The 24,022-nt window shown below is 40.1% G+C and overlaps 1 protein-coding gene across 1 annotated transcript; it reads left to right on the forward strand.

Annotated features, from left to right (window-relative positions):
• Positions 1–16,270: 16,270 nt before the first annotated feature.
• Positions 16,271–18,427, forward strand: LOC125377385 (ankyrin repeat domain-containing protein 50-like). The gene is made up of 2 exons (XM_048390448.1): positions 16,271–16,289; positions 16,764–18,427. Exons 1-2 carry the CDS (start codon positions 16,271–16,273, stop codon positions 18,386–18,388), a joined length of 1,644 nt encoding a protein of 547 aa, XP_048246405.1. The 3' UTR covers positions 18,389–18,427.
• The last annotated feature ends 5,595 nt before the right edge of the window (positions 18,428–24,022 follow it).

The raw sequence follows: 24,022 nt of genomic DNA on the forward strand, positions 1-24,022 counted from the left end.
TTTTAGAAAAAAATAATGTGGGAACAAAGGCCTATTTTCACAAATATATGTTTTAAAGCAATGGCTCCGAGAATGAATTCAGCAAACTGCTATGACTGAGAAAGAATATTATGAAAAGTAAAATGTTTAATGTGATTGTTCAAATTTTTCGAATAAATTGTTGAGTGATCATGTGTTGGTTTAGCGCAGGACATGCTTATCCTTTTTCTGAACACCTTGTGTCATCACTGATTTTCAGTGATCCACTCAAAACATTTTCACTGCTATTTTGCCTTTTACGCCCAATGAAATCTGTTTCGTTGGACAATTGAAACCGGTTATACTCTGGCGTTGACGTATTTGCTTTATTTGTGTGTGCTCAACGTGGAGCCTAGTTGTATATTCATTAGTTTGTTGTGCGGTTTATTTTTGTGGTTTTGTTTTGTTTTGCTATACATAAGCGTTATGTGTACCTTTTAAATAACATTCGTGTTGTCATTTCCAAGCCTCCGCCATCTAAATCAATGCACGTCCCAGTACATATTTCATAATCTAGTTATCTATTAATACTATGAATGTATTCAATATGATGTTTTATTTCTGTACAGTTGTAATTAATAATTAACTATGGTATGAATAAAACCTCTGAATTTGTGGTTTCACCTTCTTGATGAATTCTGTGCTTGATGGGAATGTCTCCGTGATTCACTAGATAGAACGGTAGTTCGATCATGACCACGTCACACCAAAAGATGTTAAAAGGTAGTACTAGTCTGGTGCTCGGTGTTAAAACATGGCCTGGTAGTTTCGGAGTAAGAATAATATGTCTGCGTTGGGTATCGATGTTAAATTGAGCTATGATATCTCAGTAGGCTTGGACGATAAAACTGGTATTTGTTCCGACTATCACATGCAGTCGAAAACCCATACAAACGCACGCACGCACACTCCGGCGCAGTGGTGACTCAGCATAACACCACTGACAGCACGCGGAGCCGTACAACCAATGTAAACAAAGGATAACTACGCAAAAATAATTTGGATTTTCACGTATTAGGATACTTCCTTAATGAACCGTAACCATTCTTTGACATTTGTTTATGAAAATGTGTAGACATGTGTCACACATGAAACGGATGAAAAGCATATTCAATATCTTGAATGGACTGTGAAAGATGTGACGAATCGTCACATGGCGCTGGCCTGTGGCAGAGGTACTATGCTGGCTGGCTGCCGGCCGCATGGAACTCTGGGTAGGAGAGTGGCACGCACTTATACAAGCATATATAAACACACATACATACATTCATACGCCCGCGCACTCCTTTGCATGCATTTCTCTATACAAGTGCAATAGTCTTGAAGGCGAAGTTAAATAAAAGCGATAAAACCGAGTCGATTGTACTGTTCAGACTTATCATGAGCATGTGTTTATGAATAACTTTCAAGCCGTGATGACACCGGGTGTTCGTGAAAAGGTGAGCGTATCCCGCCCAACTGGTGCCAGCCATCACAAACACATGCAAAGTAAATTGTTCACCTTAAGATAACAACAACCCGGGAACATATGGTGCAAGTCAAATTAGGGAATTGCATCGGACATCATAAAACTTTACGGATGCCTTGAATGTTGTAACCTTGATCAAACAATTTCTAAGCTAGAATGACGTCCTTTGAAATCTGTGTAGAAAGAGCATGCTCGATTGCATCTCAAAATTTGTGAAAAAATGTAGACAAAGTTGAAGTCATTCCAATTGTCATATCGTCTTGTGGAGAGTGTTTGGTCACGCTGAATCTTTATGCATATATCTAATTTTGGAACAGATAAGTCAGTCTCAGTGGTCTCCTTTATTTCCAGTTCAGTTTGGTAAATAAGTGGAAGCGAATTGATTATTTCAAGGTTATTGAACGATATCAGATTATCGATACACCTAAAGTGTAAATTAACCTTCGTAGATCACTTGAAATCAGAGATGACACCAGGTGTTCGGGAAAATGTAATGTTTTCTCATTAGCGGAACTTACCAGATATATTTAATGTTATAAATATAATATCTTCAAATTTAACATTTTTCTGTAAAACATATTACGTGAAACTGCCGAACTGAGAAAACAGAACTTTGGCATTTATGTTTCTTATTTTGATGACTTCATTTTTTTTTATTATAGTATTTTGTTAAAAGTTCAAACATGTATACATGTCAGTGTAAAGAATCACAAACATTTTTTTCTATGCATGATAGTTGTCTTAGGGTGATCCAGGCTATCAATCAAGGCATTTAACGTCTGCAGATACTGACGATGTTGCATTAACAAGTGTTGTATTTTTTTCAGAATGGGGCAAATTTAATACAGTGGGTTTTAACTGTTGAATACATACGAGTATTCAGGTGAGCTAGAGTGGCATTCCTTCTTGTCGCAGTTCGTATCTTGGCCAGGCAACAAGGACGAAGGCTATATTACCGGTTATGACTGTATGAATAATTCATATAATAATTCATTGAACAGTAACTTTCAGCGCAGCAAAGCTATAGCTGCGTATTTACACTGACTGAAAGAATCCAATTGACACGATTTTCTCTGAGAACGTCACTGGCTAACATTTCAAAACATATACAGGCCTTGGCAAATGCACATTGGAATGAATGTGAGTGTAGAAGGGACGGCTGTAAGGGCGGATTGTTCTTCAAAAAGTGAGTATCAAGAATAATATTCTATTTGTAAGAATGTGACCAAACAGTATTCTTTTGACCAAATATATTTACAGTAGTTTGGAAATATAAGATCTGGCTAGCACATAGTTCAGCATAAATATTACATATTCCGACGAACAAAAGCCTTAAACACGTATCGATACTATCCTTACATGCTAGTACTGTTACATTAAAATAATAGGTTGGTGCGGGGTATTTATTTCTCAAAATGATATTTATCCTGATTTCAAAAGATATGGCTTATGATCAATATCATACGGCAAAGGGGAGTTGAAACTTAAAACATACGTGTGTTACGTGACATTGCACTGACATCATCTTTCTTCTTTAGCAGTTGATTCTGCTATATAAGATAGTGATACTAAAATATGTATGAAGAAATACTAATCTTAGAAAATATATTTCTAAATTTTCTTTTTACACGTATCCCTGCACGGCATTTAGACAATTTAGAGCTAGGTTACGTGTAGATTTATTCTGTTAAATTGAATTTGAAATTGAACGCGCAGCGCACATTAAAGAATGATATATATGTATGTTACAAGAAACCTTTTCAAAAAGAGATTGATTGAAGCTTGTGTATGACAGAACTGCTATCAACTACCATTTACGTAGGATACGTCTCAGAGAAAATTCAAAAACTTAAAGGGCAATGAACTGAAAACATTGTCCCCGACATTGTAGGATTCCTCCCTGAGGGTCAACCTAGCTCGTGTCACTTCACATTTCTAACCTTTTCGTATGCTTTATCAATGTAAATGTATTATGAATAATTAGTTTTTGTGGGTTAGAAAATAGCATTTGATTAATTTCACATGTCAAATTGTGTTGTCAGATGTTCGATGTATCTTTGCAGGTGACAGAGGAAAGGGTAGACTACAGAAAGGAAATAGTAATGTTTAACTTAATACTTATCATATTAGGTAAGTATGTCATTCAAAAATATATTCGGTATAAATTGTGACATAACTTGATTAAACATGTGAATAAAAATTGTTCTTATGTTTTTTTGTTTTGAAAGTAAACTACAAATATGCTTTGACTTAAAACACGCAAATGAGTTGCTGATTATTCGAACTATGTATTTGAAAATGTTGTCAAGAAGACACCATTTATACTATAAAACATTATTTCCTTTATTCAATTATGTATCGGTTTATACTTTGTTGCAGTATGGAATGTCAGAGGGGACCAAATATGTCCCTGGGGCAAATATGGAGATACATGTGACAAAAAGTGTTCTAAACACTGTAGGAAATTTCCTGGTCTGGAAATTGTTCACTGTCACAGGACCAGTGGAAGATGTTCGGAAGGATGCGTTCAAGGCTTTTATGATGATACATGCAATAAGGAGTGTGGCAAGAACTGTATCAACAACACCTGCAATCAGCAAGATGGAATGTGTACAGGGGGTTGTAAACATGGCCAAACGGGAAACTTTTGTGAAGGTATGAATTAGATACAAATACAATTGAGCTAATCACAGGACATATGTACACATGTTCCCCAAATTAATCGATCATCACCTGTCATCCACAACACTTGATCGACCAAACAGTGAATCGGGCGGGATACCTCTCTGAATCCGACATTTTGTATTCGTAATTTCAAATATTCATTCTTCCAGCAAAAATATCAACTATATATCATAAGACAATATGAATATGTCTCCTTGAGTATTGGTTTCATTATTCGGCAATGTGAATATAATCATCTATCTTAAATCCATTATTATCTCTTGAAGCTAACTATTTCAACAACGTTTTAGGATTATGTTCAAAGGATCGGTCAATATATATGACTATGTTGTATTTTGGAGTCTTCTTTATTTGTTATCTATCGTTTTGTGTGCACCACAATTGCAAACCACCTTTCGAGCAATTAGTGAGTTGAAAGAAGTTACCTCAGTTTTTGATAAATGTTTAGATGGTGAAAAGTAGTTTCTATATGATCCCCCCACAGTTCATGGTGTAGTGTGCATTTATATCACTGGAAATGTAACATGTCATATACTGAGCAGTTAACATGCTGAGAAACAATATATATGGGGGCGGTCGGGTAGCCTAGTGGTTAAAGCGTTCGCTCGTCACGCCGAAGACCCGGGTTCGATTCCCGACATTAGTACAATGTGTGAAGCCCATTTCTGGTGTCTTGATTTCTCAATATACATGGATGACTAATGATAACCGTATTACCATATCAACCTTGAATTTATATTAAATGTTCCATGACTGGACAAAGATTCGTGCTGTTCTCAGGAGTTCCATGGAACTGTTTCCATGAATGTCACTGGATCTGGTTTATTTCAGCCAGAATCCATTTACCATAAACCGATATGATCGAGACGCCACTGTTTCATCTCAAATTCATATAAAATGCAAACAATTGTGGGTGATACATATTTGTTTGCGGTTATGCCATATTGCTATATCGAAGTGTAGGAGCCTGAAGTAATCACATTGGTGAGGAGTCACTAGTAATGTGCCGTTATGTCTCGGAATGCAGCCGTTATTCACATTAAGTTTTTTGACATTTTGTGAGTTAGCTCCCCTGATTGTATGGTATGTGGTCCGATCTGGCGATAGGTTAGATTTAAATATAAAAAGTGAAAGTACTAAATTGACAGATGGCAGAAAACGAAACCCCTTATTTTGAAAACAAAATTCAACGACGCTTCCACATGCAATCCAGCGTAAATAATGTTCACAGCCGTATCAGTGCATGTAGGTCGTTGCCCCTTAATATCAAACTCGAGTGACGATTGTTTTACACCGTTGTCGGCATGACCCAGGTACAGCATGAAGATCGGTGCCATTGGAGCACAATGACAGCCAATCAGCCATAGCATATATTTAAACGACACAATCAGAAGAAGCCATATATTTCTACCCAGGAATTCTGGCAGGGATATGTGTTGATGAAACATCAAGTTAACAAAAAATACTTGATGTGTTTACTATACCCCAGAAAACCATACACGTCAGGATTTCTGTTCGTCTTTTAGCTCATAATTATCAAACGTCACCAAAATGCATGAACCTTAACCATCCATGAAGCTTAAAGTCAAGACGAAGTTTACCAATACGTGTGACACTGGTAGGGGCTTGTCCTGTGGGACATTATTAAATATAGTCTTCATGCACCTCGATGCACATCTGTTATTCCTTCAAAATCAGGACGACTGCAGGAGTATGTTTGAGAAACATTTATTCGTGAGGGCTACATCATGACAACTGTAGTTGTCCCCCTTTGTGCATACCACTACATCTCCCATTCCAGGGGAAAGCAAGTTAACAATACAATTCAACTGTGCCTGAACAATGACACATTACATTGCATATAAACAAACCAAATCAAGATTCACTAACACAACATTGTGAACACAGCTTTAGCATACCCATGACCTTAGGGTTACAGAATAATAACACTCTCAACCATACACAATGAATATTGACTCACTCGTCAAACTTTACATGAGAGAAAGTCTTAGTATCTATCTGGCTATCTTGGGACTCTGCCAGATCGTGTTCTTTAAACTGAGCAGTCATTTCTTTGTTTCAGACATGGTTGAGGATTTGGTTCAGGAGAGTGTTCCTAATGTCACGTCTATTCCGCCTTTAGGTTCCGGCGTCAGTCTTTACGCGGTATGACCGAGGACCTCGCTGTTTGAGCACAGTACATATTTCTTTCCTGTCTGGTACCCATGTATTTTTTTTTTCAAATCATTTTTATTCCAGTTTCAGTGGCAACATACACAGTGATATATACATATATAGCATTATTAACATTTTGACACGTCATATTTGGAGGATAGGCCTTGATCGTGTAGGATCGAGCAAGATGTTCTGGCATGAAAGTAGTTAACACCATATTTATGAGCAATCATAGAAAGATAAGCTAATAATAAAAGAATAAACAGTACCATATTATAGTATTGTAATCCTTATCTTGGAAAAACATTGCAGTCTTTCTTTGGCAATAGAGTGAGAGAGATTGGAAACACTCCATAATAACACACAGTCAGCAATCTATGTAAGATTCAAGGCATCATGTAAACCATAATACAATATCAACTTTTTGTTATAAGTGCCAAGCTTATTATTAGTTTTGCTGACAGATATTCCAAATAAATAGCATCTTTTAATACTTGTTTAAAAACGTCCGATGAGGGTTTCCTTTTCTTTAAACTAGAAATAAAAATGTGTCTCTTAGCTAACATAATACTATGATTATTTGCAGGTTTTGCACTTATTTCACCAAAACATACATTAAATCTTGTAAAAAGTGTATGATTATTTCCAACAGAATTCAAGAAAGACTCCAAGTTTTGCGAGAATTCGAACACATATTTACAGTCATAAAATACATGCATCAAGTTTTCTTTCTCTATTTTGCAAAATTCACATAAATCATCATCGACAAGTTTCATTTTATAAAGTTCTTTTTTTGTATATATCATTCTATGCAGAAATCTAAATTGAAAATCTATCGATTTTACATCTCTAATGTCTTTTCTAAAAGAGAAAAAAAATTAGCCCATACTAAGCATTCACCAAATTCAATTTCCCATTGCTTACATATTTTAGGTTGTGAGTCAGAAAAAATAAGTTTATCATAAAAGTGTCTTGAACCTTTTTTACAAATCAATAAGTCCTGATAACAAGGTAGAATATACATGTCAAAGTAAAAATCTACATAAAATTGTTTTTTAATTGCTGTTTTTCTATGCTTGGGGAATAATTGAAATAAGTTGAACATAATGCAAAAAGGTCCCTTTAATATTGTACCTTCTTTTAGAATTTCAAATGGAATAAATCTATTTCCCTGACAAATATGTTTTAGGGACCAAATACCCTTATTATACCAATCTTTTATGAAAAACTTTGGGGAATTTAAGGAGTGGTTTAACCATAATGGTTGATTCATAATGTTTTCAATAAGAGAAATGTCTAATTCATATTTTCCAAAATATTCACACCAAGCTTTAATAACATCGTTCCAATAAGGGTTAGAAGCTTTTGTATAAATAAAAGCATTTGAACCTAATCTTAGTAAATCTTTTACTGAAATGTCATATTGCTGACATTTCTGACGTTTAATACATTTAATTAAAAAGGAGATTTTTAGAGATTTCACAAAAGTTTTAATATCGAGCATTCTGAGTCCCCCATTTTTATATTCTCTCTTAATATTTTCTCTTTTTATTTTATCTGTTTTTCCGTTCCAAAGAAACTCTAAATATATTTTATCTAATTTCTTAATAAAAGCATCGGGCGGATTTGGGAATGCCGTGAATATGTGTGTACCCATGTATTACCTCCCCTTTGGAGAACAGGAAGTGAGCGCACAGCATGGCGACGATTGAAGTTATATTCCTGTTTTTGCTGTTGATGTTTCTCAAAGTTAAAAAAACTTTTGTCTTACAGGGGGATGAACTTCAAGTTTCTTTTTTCAGGATTGACAGTTCTGTGCGCAGTTTCCTTGACATCAGCAGTTCAGCTGGGCTGTAACCACAACTGAGTGGGGTTGATCGGTAGCTGAGAAGAACTGAATATGGATCTTCTCCTGAATGAGTCTTTGTAGTGCCCACAGCACGTTCAGCTTTTCCTATCCCATATGCATGTCCAGGACTGCTGGTAACATGAAATACCATAGTCTCGACTGAAGTTGTCAAACTCTGAAGCACTGTACTGAGGACCGTTGTCAGAAACTAGAGTCTCTGGCACACCATGTCTTGCAAAGATACTTTTGAGCAAGTTAAATACTTCTTTTGAAGATGTACTTGACAGTAGCACAATTTCTATGAAACTGGAGTTATAGTCCACCACGGGAACATACTGGTTCTTTTTAATCTCAAAGAGATTGGAGGCAACTTTTTGCCAAGGTCTTTCAGGAGTTTCAGAAGTTATCAATGGTTCAGAGTGGTTGTCCATTTTCTTACAGCACACATAACACTAAGACACAAATTCAGCTATCTGTTTGCTTAAATGTGGCCAGCAAACACATTGATTTGTACGTTCACGAGTCTTTGTGATGCCTCGATGTCAGTCATGAAGCTTTTCCAGGATGGTTGGCCTTAGTGTTTCAGGAATCACAAGCCTTTCACCGCAGAGGAAGAAGGCCAATAGTGTTAAGAAGCGCCTTTGATCATGTGTTTTTCAGGCCATCCTTCCAGACAATATCGAGTGATCACCCTGTAGATGTCATCTTCTTTTTTATGAAGTCTGATTTCGTCCAGTCTGAACTAGACTGAGATGCTACTGGAGCTCGAGATAGAGCATCAGCTGTATAGAGATCACGACCAGGCACATGTTTAACCGGATAGGAGAACAGCAATTGTCTCATCCTGAATCTTTGGATCCTTGGAGGGAGTTGATCAAGATCTTTCAGACCCTAGCAGAGGGACGAGAGGTTTGTGATCTGTCTATACCAACAAGATAGTCCTGAAATCTTTCACACACCAAGTCAGCGCCAATGCTTCTTTTTTTTATCTGTGCATAGCATGATGCAGTTCCAGAGAGGGACCTTGATGCATATATAACTGGTCTCCAGCGACTTGTGATCTTCTGAGTGAGGACTGCACCAAGACCAAACGAAGATGCATCAGCTGTAACCTTGGTTGGTCAGTTCGGATTGAATAGAACTGGCACTGGACGGCTACTGAGAGCTTGCTTGATCCGAGAGAATGATTCTTGTTGAGAATTTCTGAGTGGCTTTGTCATATCAGCAAGATTGACGACAAACTTTCTGAGTTGATTTACCATTCCAAGAAAGCGTCTGACATCGCCTACATTCTTAGGTTCTGGCCTGTCTTTCATTGCTGAGACTTCGCCTCACAGACTTCTATTCCCTTGGCACTCACAGTTTGTCCTAGGAACTGGATCTGTGACTTTCAAAATTCACACTTATCCTGGTTGAGCATGATGCCAGCTTTGCGAAAAGCTGTCAGAGTGTTCTTTAAACGTTTAGTATGCTGACCTTCAGAAGCACCATAAATTATCACATCATCCATGATGCCAGCTGTTCCATCCCAACCATCAAGAGTTTTCATCACTTGCTTCTGGTAGTATTCTGGAGCGGAAGATATTCCGAATGTGAGCCTTTTATGGCTATCTCCCTTTAGGTGTCATAAATGTTTTCAACAGTGCGGTTCTCTAAGTCAGCTTCACTTGATGAAATTCTGAGTTGGCGTCCATCTTCGAAAAGATCTTAGCAGCAACTAACTGAACTGGAGTGTAATTTAACTGTGGGAAGCATTTGACGTTCCAGCTGCACAGACTGATTCAAACGACATAACTCCACACATACCCTGACATCCCCTCGAGGCTTAGGCACTACTACCAAAGGAGCACATCAGTCTGTAGGCTTTGGTGATGACACCTAATTCTTCCAATTTCTGCAGATTTTCCTTGAGCCTAGGGAGAACTGGAACTATGAACACGCCTTGGTGTGGAGACTGCGTAAGGTATGGCATCTTCATGTAGTCTTCACTTAGACTTCACTTCTTCAGCAGTGATACTGCTACAAAACTTCACTTGACCCAGCTGTTCACTTGCATTGCAGCTGAGATGTGAGTATGTCTCTCCAGAGTCCTCTAAAGTCTTGTCTCTCCACTCAAGCTTGACACTGAAGTAACCAAGAAAGTCAAGTTCACACTGGATTCAATGAAGGATCCTCTTGGTTTGTATTAGAGGTTGCTGAGGGAAGTACTTGTTATAGCGTTGTTCAGATACAACGTTCATGTCAGTACATGTATCCACTTTGACAGTGACCTTTGTTTTGTCCATGAGTATATCGACAAAGTGGTTTTCTCTTCGGTTTAAACTGGTACCATCAGCCGAACGCAAGAACAATGATTCTTTACATTCAGAAGCATCAGTAGGGTAGGTGACGTCGTCATCTACATTATCTGATGAGTTGTGTCCGCACTTCTTGCACGAATTGCAGATAGCATTCCAAGCTGGACAGGCTTTTCTATCATGTGCGTTTTTGCCACAATACAAACAGCTGTCGTTTCATGGCCTGTCATTCCGTTTAGGAGCCTGGCGAGCATGACTAGGAGGTTGACGAGAGGGCTTGTCTCTAATGGTTGCCTTTGACTTGTGACCTTGAGAATGGCCTGTAGTCTTCTCCTAGTTTCAAATTATGCATTATAACTCAAACCAACACAGGTTGACAGTCTATACAATGTGCGTGGTGAGAGATTACTTCAAAGAGACCGCCAGACGACGAGTGAGACCAGTTGTGAACAATTTGGGAAGTCGAGCGAAAAAAGCGTGCAAAACGTGAGCCAGTGAAGCCTTGCGCCAGGACGATGACTGCATGCGAGAGAGGCGATCAACAGAGGGCAAACTTCAGGACGATTGTTCACTTTGTGTCATGTACTGTAAAATACTTGAGTGTCCTGTAGGATGATGATTGGCAAGTCATTTGCAATATTGAAACAGTTCGTTTGAGTTCAAATTAAAGTTTAAAATAAAGTTAAAGTTTCGAGTACCTTTTCGGTATGATGTCCGTTAGGTCATGTTTTGACACAATCTAACTTCTGACACCATGTTATATTAGTTATTTATTCAAAATCAGGATGGACGCAGGAGTGTGTTTGAGACACTTTTATTCGTGAAACCTGCAGTTGTCTTCCTTTGTGCATACCAGTACACTTGTAACCTCAATTTCACTAATGGACCGAGAAAGCTGCATTATTATCCACGGCTATATGAAAATGCAGTTCAGATGATGAAAAAGAAACATATAGCTGGATTCTTAAACAATTTAAATAAAACAAATATTCCGTGCATTCTAGCAATATACATCGCAATCGGTAAAATGAAAAACTAATTATCTGTTTTTAGTTTCAGAGGACATAAACGACACCAAGATGAAAGTGGGGAAAACAAACACAGCCGTGCCTATAATAGTTACATTGGCGATTATCTTCTGGATTCCATTATTAGTATTGGGTTTTTTGTACCGGTAAGCATGCACATACCAAATATCACTCAATGGGTTTCAAGCCACACTATAGTGTTTGGTAGTCTGTGGTTTTGTGCATATCTACCTACATAATCAATGTCACTGTCACTTAGGTAATGCTAATACGGATACATACAACTGCAACGTTAATAACGTCTATTTTGTCTCTATGCTGACTCATTGTTAAGAAAATCAAGAGTAAGTTGAATGTTTGATATAAATCAAAAACTAATTTCTCATACAAGCATGGACCATCACAGCATATTTAGATGTGTCTTGATTCAATAGATGGCTTGAAGATGATAGGTTAACAAAGTCAACATAAACACCGGCCATGCACTAAGCTGACAGGATTGACAGTGACAAGTATTTGATTTAATTTGTAGTTTCCTTTGTTTTCAGTCGACGCACACTATTAAGAAGTAAGTGAACATACCTTGAATAATTATTTCTCTAACGTACACTACTTCCTTGAAGTTCATTACCCTTTCATGTATGGGCAACGCGTGACTCAACCCGTGTGCACCCCGTTGGTCACTAGGAGTGATTTATTTTATTTATGAGGGCCCATATTACTTTGTGATGACGTGCTCCTCTTTTACTTGGCCCCATTGCCGTAACGCTGGTAAGGAACAACATTTAATCAATGAAAGTAGGTTATATCATGGAGGATATAAATCAGGGAGAGGGTTCGAATTGTCGTACCACAGGACGCTTATGTTTGTGTATAATACCCCGTTCACATATCACTGCTTGATAATGTTGTTAAAACCTACACTGAAACGTCGCTCCTAATTGTAATAAAGAAGTTGTTCATCCATAAATTCTTATCCTTACTTAGTACTCCAAATTCTAAATGCCTATCAAAGAAATGTGTGTATATTTGCATAAGTGTAAATATACATACGTGAGTATACTTGTCATGTAAACCCGTTTACTCATATATGTATATTTACACCGGGAACACATTTACATCATGTCTGGAGCAGGTGCAAAAGTAAATATAAATTTGCACCCTATGTATATGCTGTAATGTGAACGTTTATGCCAACGTCAGAGGATGATCTAATTGTTATATCTGTGGATTTGCCAACACCAACACATTGCCAACAGTTCTGTATTCTATTCAGTATACAGCAATACCAACTTTAATGTGGACATCCAGAGCTGAGCGGACGGTATTGTCTTTGGGTTTCCAGGAGACAAAAAAATGTGTGTAGATTAAATTAAACACATGTTGCTCTATGTGAAGATTTATGTAAGGCAACTATCTTCTCATGTGACTTTATTTGGAAAACAACATTTTCATGTTCAATATTCACGTACCTTAGTCCTTTCACGTACCTTATTTACACACCTTAGCTAATTTTTATGTGAACACATAGTAAAGTAACATATACACACGTATGTGCAGTTACACACGTGCAAAATTACCTACGTGAGAAAATGTTGCGCATGTGAACGAGGCATTAGATGGTCATTGCATAAAGTCCGCCAAGAGATAAAATATTAGCTTGGACTTGGTCAATATATCATCTACTCGATGCTTCATACATCATTTAAAAAACGCAACCATGTTTTGGCATTTACAATAATTTTGTTTTAATGTTCATTACTAGTTTACAATCATGAGTTATTTGTCAATAATGTTGAGCTAAAAAGCAACAATTGGAATTTGTGGTGGCATAAAACATGTGAGGTGAGGTGAAATGGGGTATAACATCGGGTCCAACATTATTGCACGTGTGTGTGTGTGGCTGCTTGTACTATCTAGTCCGGACTGATGCCGATTTAAGTGCTGAGATACCATGCCGCACTTACACATGAATACCCCACTCAGACACAGTATGCTGACTCCGAGCCGATCAGTTTTTGTTTTAACCCCTTTATGTCGCGCGCCAGACAGGGTAACAACAAATGCAATATTTTAACGTCTTTTGGTATGACGCGGCCACTAGACCATGGAGGCGGTCGATAAAACACGTTGTAAGTAAGATAGTAAATAATAATACTCAAATCGCATTAAAATACAATGATAACAAGATACATCCATAATCCTATAGCTAACGTTCCACATGCCCAGAATAGCCACGAGAAAAACTGATTAGATAGAGCTTGCAGAATCTTGCCCTTACATACATGTGGTTACAACATGTGAATATTTTTATAGATTTAAATGTTACGATACTCTCCATATCTACACGAATTACACAAAAATGAACCTGAAGTCATGGAGCCCATGGCTAAAGATATCATACAATCGTTATAAATTCATTTTATAAAGTGTCGTAAGAGGCGACTAACGGGATCGGGTTGTCAGGCTCACTGCCGCACTGACGTTGATGCATGCCATCGTACCCTAATTGCGCGGATCTATGCTCACGATGTCAATCACCGGATTGTCTTGTCGAGACTCGATTGTTTACCGTCATATGCATGCAGCTAATTGCGCGGATAATGAATAATGCGTTAAACAACAAACAAACAAACAATTTCGTAGCGGCGATGTCCTAAGCGGACCGAGTCGGCGTGCTCGTCCTAAGCGGAACTGGGATTCCTGTCATTAGCTGCATTTGAGTTTTCAGCCGGTTCGGCAGTAAACTCCATTCATTCATTCATTCATTCTCTCATTCACTCACTCACTCACTCACTCAAAGTCCCTGAAGCTCCTTCGTATAGCGCTAGAGGACTTAAAACAGTCGTTTCTTGTGTTGTCTACAGCCACACCATTGTGAAAGCATCGTTTCTCGTCCGCTCCGTTTCCCGATTATGTTTTAATATTCGTATGTAGATAGTTCCACAAAAACTCCAAGGCCGTAGGTGCGTTTCTGAGTACGTTTGTGCTTGCTTGTTCCTTGGAGGCCGCGGTCTCTGCTAACAGCTATATTGTTTTGACTGTTTTGCTTGAGTAGATATATGTTGTTCGTATATTACTAGCTCTGGCATAAAACAACATTCACTCTCATGTACATCTGGTTTGTGTCGGCAGATGCCTTTTTCTCTTGGAAAAGCCCGTCTCGTGCACACGCAACAAATTATGGTGATTAGTTGGTAGGTCAGGTTTTGTGACTGTACAACATCAGCGTTATGTGCGCCTTTTACATAAACCGAAATATTGAAAACACGTTTTCAATTTGTAGCGAAGGCACCACACTTCATTACTCTATTTTCACCGACAGGTATTTGTGGTTACCCACCATCTCATATATTCATAGTTTTACTTTCGAGGACAAATCGAGCAAGCATCTTCGACGAATATTTCACTTTTGCTCTAAGGTAGTTTGATCAGGGTTACAGCATTCAAGGCCTCAGTAAACCGAGATAGTTGAGACATGTGGAGGATATTCCCAAATGGGACGCATCACTGACAAAACTGATGTCTGATGCCTGATGCCTGATGTCTGATGCAATTCGCTATTTTGACGTACACCGTATGTTCCCTTTTTTTGAGTGAACAATTTTGCATGTGTTTGTGACGTTACCACCGGTGGTGCAGTCTACGCTCACTTTTCGCGAACATCTGGTATCATTACTATTTGATAGTGATTCTCATGCTCATGATGAATCGGTTAAGCTTTTGGCAGAGACCTCTTGTCATGGACTATCACAGCATTAGTATTAGCAGCAGCGGCAGTAGTAGTAGTAGTAGTAGTAGTAGCAGCAGTATGAGAAGGGAAATGGTTTTGTCGCCTTTATAGTTATTCTGTATGTCACTATTGAGGGCTATATATCGATATTAGGATAGTCTGCCAATGCGCAATGTGGGATTTACAGCACACTGCTTACTTTCCAATCATAAACTTTCACCTGTATCGCTTTGCGCTTGCCTTCAATATTAAGCAGACATACCAAATTGAACATAATTGAAATACTTACATAAGTGACGCATTGTTTTATGGTTGATCTTTCTCAGAACTGACATATTCAAGCCAAAGTCATTTAGTGTTAGCCCTATGCCTTTTATTTAGAAAGACGTCAGCTTACATATCGAATGTGAAAGTCATCTTACGTTTTGTCTTTATGTGACTTTGACCTGAACGTACGACAGGTACTAGTATTAATGCACGTCAGAAACATTACGCCATATATTACTTTATCAGTTTCCGAAAGTAACATGCATATATTTATTCGAATTTCCACATACACACATCTACAGGTCAATGCACATTCAGTAGCAGTTAAAGTAAAATGATGCGATGACAGTTCTGAGTGTCCAACTGTACACAAAAATAACAGTGCATTTTGATAGCGTGTAATATGTACCTTTCGCACAACGAAATAAAGTTTAAAAAGAATTACAAGTCGGAAATATCTACAGATAACATATGCTTTATTCACAGGTTTGAAAAGAGAAGTTGATAGTGCAGGTAAGCGAAGAATTAATAGATGGATTGACCACAGTCTTCTTATTTGAAAGTGTAGATGGTATTTAATTGTACCTTTTAACATTGACAAAAGTACAGGCCTTTCAACATGGTCACTCAGAAGTGTGGAGACGGCCAATCTAAATTAGCTTATAGTTTGATGATGTGATGATGATTTCACATCTTAAATCAGATTTATCTTAATATCATACTTTTCTCCTCAGTGAGCTGCGAAGAAACATGGATGAGAACCCAGGATGTCAGAGGTGAGGTGAATAATACAAACGCAGCTTCATGATGACTATTATATTAAGGGCTAAGAAAAAGTTATTTTTTGTTGATGGTTAAACATGTCCATGACGTTTTATGATCATGAGCGAGCATGGGTGTCCCAGTCGTTAAATGCGCCAGTGTTGAGTATCCAGTTGCGTCCCTTATCATCCCTCACAGATTATGATTACATTGCTGTTCTGTGAGTGGTTATAACAAAGTGGTAAGCGTCTAGCATCTGCATGGGCTTTCCTCACACATTGAGTTGACACGCCAGGATGTAACTGAAATATCGTGCGGCGCGGCACGAAACACAACCTACAGAGTCACTGTAAGGTCATGAATTCCTAAATGATGCTTTCTTTTGTAACAGTTAAGTATCACTTCAGCTGTTTAAAACAGATAATAAACAATATATATATACACAAGAATATAACTGCATGTTGTCCATATTTCCCCACAGGGTTACTCAAAAGGCCAGCTGCTGACACTCCACTCCATAAGAGCACTGCTGATGGAGATCTAGACCTCGTGAAACAGATCATGAATGATGGTGAAATACATGTCAACACCCGAGGGTTGAACGGATTGACACCATTGATGTTGGCAGCACAGAACGGGAACTATGGTGTCTTTGAATATCTCCTCAGTGTAGGCGCTGATATGACACAAATTGCTCATGACGGGGACCACATCCTCAGCAAGGCCTGTGTGGGGGGAAATATGGACATTGTAAAGTATGTTGTCTTAAAGGAGCATAGCCTTATTAACAAACAGAGAAAAGACGGACGAACCGCGTTGATGTGGGCAGCATGGCATCGGAAGAAAACCGTGTTTGACTATCTGCTCAAGGAAGGAGCTGACTCGTCGTTAGTGGATGTTGATGGATACAACATGCTTCATTATGCCTGCTTTGGAGGAGACACTGGAATGGTGAATGATGCCATCACCAACACCTCAGTTGATATCAACACTAGTGATATATATGGAAGGACGGCAGTGATGGTGGCGGCTGCATGCGGATATAAGGATATGGTGGACTTACTTTTCAAGAAAGAAAGTGACTTGTCACACATAGATAAAACGGGAAACAATATACTCCATGTGGCATGTCTAGGAGGACATGTGAAGATAGTAGAGCATATCCTCTCGCAGGAAGATACTGACATCAACTGCAGAGGACAGTATGGGGGAACACCACTGATGTTGGCAGCATTTGATGGACACAGGGAGGTATTTGACCTACTTGTGACGAAGGGAGCTGATGCAACACTTGTTTGTAACAAGGGGAACACCATCCTACACGTGGCTTGCATTGGAGGACATGTAGATCTGGTGAAGCCCATTCTGTCACAGGGCATGGTGGACATCAACAGCCAAAGACAAGATGGGAGGACGCCGCTATTGTTGGCAGCATTTTGTGGACATAGAGAGGTATTTGACCTACTCGTGAGAAATGGAGCTAATGCATCAGTAGTTTGTAACAAGGGGAACACCATCCTACACGTGGCTTGCATTGGAGGACATGTGGAGATGGTGGAGCACATCATGTCACAAGGCATTGGGGACGTCAACAGTCAAAATCAAGATGGGAGGACGCCACTATTGTTGGCAGCATTTGGTGGACACAGAGAGGTATTTGACCTACTCGTGAGAAATGGAGCTAATGCATCAGTAGTTTGTAACAAGGGGAACACCATCCTACACGTGGCGTGCATTGGAGGACATGTGGAGATGGTGGAGCACATCATGTCACAAGGCATTGGGGACGTCAACAGTCAAAATCAAGATGGGAGGACGCCACTGATGTCGGCAGAGCTGCAGGGATGTGGTGAAACCCTTCTGAGTCCAGGTGTTGATCTATCACAAATGAATGATAAAGGAAACAACGTCCTTCATCTGGCCTGTGAAACAGGAAGTATGGAGATCGTGCAACATGTTGTGTCACAGAACAGTCTTGACATTAACGCCAAAAACAGTAAAGGCGAAACAGCCACTAGGGTTGCAAAGCGTAAACATCACATGGATTTGTATGAATGGTTGGTGTCACAAGGAGGTCATGTTGTCAGCAAGTCTTACAAACACTAACGATCTCAAGAATAGGTCTTCAGCAACCCATGCTTGTCGGAAGAGATGACAATGCTTGTCGTAAGAGGCGACTATCGAGATCGGGTGGTCAGAGTCGCTGACTTAGTTGATGAATCTCATCTTGTCCTAATTGCGTGAATCGATGCTCATGATATCAATCACTGGATTGTCTGGTTAAGACTCGAATATTTACAGACCGCCGTTATATATCTGGAATATTGCTGAGTGCGGCGTAAAACAAACAGCATGTTATGCAACAGATATACTCTTATCTTGTCTTCTCTAATGAAACTGTTTCCACATAGAGCTCGGGAGAAATGCTTAACATTGATCTGTCAGCTAAGGTGGTAGTACAAACTGAACCATGCAGAAACATGCAGAAATCTGAAAGCTTGTGTCCCTTGTCCTACATGTAATAGCAGGTGATGGGTATTCAGCTGAAGCTGATAAACACCTGAATGTGGCTCGACCGCTACACATTGAATACTAAAGTGTCCTTCAATGTTGAATCCTGCATCCATAGCTTTGAAACACAAAGGAGATTTGTTAATGACAGTTGAGCTGTTGTGACAGTTGTCTGTATGGTAGGATTTGACAAACATTGACCATTTGCCTTCTCTTCAAATATCACTCGTGCGTTAGTGATTCTACAAATATGATTTCTATTTCTCAGGATAACGAATTTGGACTTGCATTTTGTAATGTGATCAGGCTACAAAACTGTACAATAGAATTGTCACCTCAGCCTTTATATATTGTGTTTGGTTGTAATGCGTGCTGTTGTTAAGATAGAAATAATCTTCTTTACAGGGAACCATTATACCCTTCATCCATGAAAGAGATATTCAAGTCACAAATACTCGAATATGAAATGCAGAAAGGCAGCGTGTCTTTGATACCTAAACAAAGATCGGTTTGTTCTGGTTGTGTAATGGGTGTGCTAGCTAGAGAGTGTGTCGTACACAACACTGAGCTGTTGTGTTTATGTTGGCTTGGTTGATTTCGTGTGCAGAAACGCTGTCGGTCGTCTGTCAATTAGACTGGAGGTTCAGAGTTGATTTCCTTTTGTAATTACTGTTGCAGAACTGTCTTACAATGTTTCAAAGCGATCCCATCAGAACTCCCTGCAGCGACAATTCAAACAGAAACTAAATATTTCCTTAAAGTGTGAAAAGTGCATTGCGTATGAAAGGCTGTCACCATAAAAAAGAACAACACACTGAATGATTGATTATTAAGTCATCATCACAACACAGGGTTGAGGGTTAATATCGCTCGTAAGTTACATACGTCATTATCATTCTTTGTATATATCGCTTGTGGATCACGGTGATCACGTCACATACGTAATTGAATCACGTCACACACATCGATCGATGATGTAACACACGCATGGATCACGTCACACACACGCATGGATCACGTAACACACATTGATGGATCGCGTAAGACTCGTATGAACACACACACACATATGTGAACCACGTCACAATCGCATGAATCACGTCACACACACACAATGGTCACGTCACACACATGCATGGAAAACGTCAAACGCATGAAACACATCACACACATGGGTGGATCACGTCGCACACATGAATCACGTCACACACATGGGTGAATCACGTCACACACATGAATCACGTCACACACATCGATCGATGATGTAACACACGCATGGATCACGTCACACACACGCATTGATCACGTAACACACATTGATGGATTGCGTAAGACTCGCATGAATCACGTCACACGCACGCATGAATCACGTCACACACAGGTGGATCACGCCACACTCGCATGAATCACGCCATACACACACTGGTCACGTCACACACATGGGTGAGTCACGTCACACACACACATAAATTACGTCTCACACATCGATCGATCATGTAACACACGCATGGATCACGTCACACATACGCATGCATCACGTCACACACATGAATAGATCACGTCACACACATAGATATATCACGTCACACATTGGTGGCTCACGTCACACAAATATGAATCATGTCTCACACGCATGGATCACGTCACACACAAGCATGGATCACGTCACACACACGCACGGATCAAGTCTCACACGCATAGATCACGTCACACACACGCATGGATCACGTCACATACATAGGTTCATCACGTTACACACTCATGACACACACATATGAATCACGTCCCACACGCATGGATCACGTCACACACTTTGATGGATAACATCACACACGCATGAATAACGTCACACGCATGGGTCACGTCCCACATACGCATGGATCACGTGACACACAAGCATGGATCACGTCACATAAGCATGAATCACGTGACACACGCATGGCTCACGTCACACATACGCATGGATCACGTCACTCATGCATGAATCACGGCACACACATTACTGGATCACATCACACACGCATGGATCACGTCCCATACACGCATGGATCACGTCCCAGGCACGCATGGATCACCTAACACACATGCATGGATCGCATAAGACTCGCATGAATCAAGTCTCACGCATGAATCGCGTCACACGCATGAATCACGTAAAACACATGGGTGAATCACGTCACACACACACACACATGAATCACGTCTCACACATCGATCAATCATGTAACACACGCATGGATCACGTCACACATACGCATGGATCGCGTAAGACTCGCATGAATCACGTCAAACGCATTAATCGCGTCACACGCATGAATAACGTCACACACACACATGAATCACGTCTCACACATCGATGAAGCATGTAACACACGCATGGATACCGTCACACATACGCATTGATCACGTCACATGTAAGCTTTGATCACGTAACACACATGCATGGATCTCGTAAGACTCGCATGCATCACGTCATATACATGAATCGTGTCACACGCATGGATCACGTCACACACATACACACATAATTTTTTCAATTTGAAGTTTACACGATATACGGCTTTTCCATTGGACGAGAGGTCGTTCACATGACCGCGGAATTGACGTTCATAAGTGTATGAACGACACAATTTGACGTTCATACGTTTTTCACGAGATCGTGTTCTTGAAATGACGTAAACACTGACGAACTACTTCCACATTCCTGGAGAAACCCCTGGGAATTCCCTAGCACGAAAACATACATAAGCTTTCTTTCTGGTCATTAAGAACCTATATTCTTTATTCGTACCTAGGCTGACATTGACCGTCTCCAGCAATCTATGAATTTACCTTAGTATCTTTATTCACCTTTCAATGATCGGCCAGTTGATCAATGATGATTAACACATGTAACCGCCATAGGGTCATTAACAACATCGGAAATCTCTCCCGTCACGTTTATCAAGTCGGCCATTTTGACGTCTTGTACTTGATGTAAATGTATTACGTACGACGCGCTGTCATTGTGACTGACTTACTGAGGTAGTTCTTTACAGACCTTTTTCATCTAAGGAGGATATGATTTGAACACATGTGCTGCGTAAGATGTTTCTGAAGAGCAAGCCCATGTCACCTCTCCTTTTGACGAACTTTTTTACTCCGCGATATAGCTGGTTGTTGTATGGCTGTCGGTGTAAACATGAAGTCACACTAACTAAATAAAATTGTGTTTATCCTTTGAGGTAAGAAATTGTGTTAAAAAATTATAACAAGCTCCGACGTTCATACAGTTTGGCCCTCACTCTATGAAGGTTCATACTCCAATGAACTCACACAAAGTGAAGGTCAATTCGTAAATGAATCACGTCTCACACATCGATCAATCATGCAACACACGCATGGATCAATTCACACATACGCATGGATCACGTCACACACAGATCACGTCACACACATAGAATTATCACGTCACAGACATTGGTGGATCATGTTACACACATATGAATCACGTCACACATACGCATGGATCACGTCTCACGCATGGATCACGTCACACATACGCATGGATCACGTCACACATAAGAATGGATCACGTCACACAAGCATGATTGACGTGACACACATTGCTGTATCACATACATAGGTGGATCACGTCAGAAACATGCATGGATCACGTAACACACATACAATTATCACGTCACACACATTGGTGGCACATGTCACACACATATGAATCACGTCACAAACGCATGGCTCACGTCACACAAACGCATGGATCAGGTCACACATGCATGAATCACGGCACACACATTCCTGGATCAAGTCACACACGCATGGGTCACGTCACACACGAATGGATCACGTCACGCATGCATGGATCACGTCACACACGTATGGGTCACGTGACACGCATGGATCACGTCTCACTCGCATGGATCACGTCACACACGCTTGGATCAATTCACACACGAATGGATCACGTCACACACATGGGTGGATCATGTCATACACGCATGGATCACGTCACACACATCGGTGGATAACGCCACACACTTGAGTGGATCACCTAACATACATGAAACACGTTGCACACATTGTTGGATCATGTCAGAAACGCATGGATCACGTCACATACGCATGGATCAATTCACACATGCATGAATCACGTCACACACACGCATGGATCACGTCACACACACACACATGGATCACATCACACACATAGGTTCATCACGTCATACACATCGGTGGCTCATGTCACACACATATGAAGCACGTCACACACGCAAGGATCACGGCACACACACGCCTCGATCACGGCACACACATCGGTGGTTAACGCCACCCACATCGGTGGTTCATGTCACACACATATGAAGCACGTCACACACGCATGGATCACGTCACACACATCGGTGGATAACGCAACACACAACGGTGGTTCATGTCACACACATATGAAGCACGTCACACACGCATGGATCACGGCACCCACACGCATGGATCACGGCACACACATCGGTGGTTAACGCCACACACATCGGTGGCTCATGTCACACACATATGAAGCACGTCACACACGCATGGATCGCGTCACACACACACATGGATCACATCACACACATAGGTTCATCACTTCATACACATCGGTGGCTCATGTCACACACATATGAAGCACGTCACACACGCATGGATCACGGCACACACAAGCATGGACCACGTCACACAAGCATGAATCACGACACACACGCATGGATTACGGCCAACACATTGGTGGATCACGTTTCAAACGTAGGTGAATAACGTCACACACGCGTGGATTACGTCACACACATGTATGGATCACGTGACATAGATGGGGAATCACGTCACAAACGCATGGATCACGTAACACGCACATAAATAACGTCATACACGGACGGATCGTGTCACACGCGCATGAATAACTTAACACACGCAAGAAACACGTGACACACATGCATGTTCACGTGACACACATAGATGAATCACGTCACAAACGCATGGATCACGTCACACACATAGGTTTATCACGTCACACACATAGGTTTATCACGTCACACACATGGGTGAATCACGACAAGCACTTGTGAATCACGTCTCACACATGGGTGGATCAAGTCACACGCGCAGCGTCACACTCGCGTGGATCACGTCACACACATTGCTGTATCACGTCACACTCGCATGAATCACGTCAGACACATGCATGGATCACATGACATACAT

The sequence above is a fragment of the Haliotis rufescens genome, unplaced genomic scaffold (assembly GCF_023055435.1).
Source record: "Haliotis rufescens isolate VD_foot unplaced genomic scaffold, xgHalRufe1.0.p SCAF_9, whole genome shotgun sequence".
Classification (NCBI taxonomy): domain Eukaryota; kingdom Metazoa; phylum Mollusca; class Gastropoda; order Lepetellida; family Haliotidae; genus Haliotis; species Haliotis rufescens.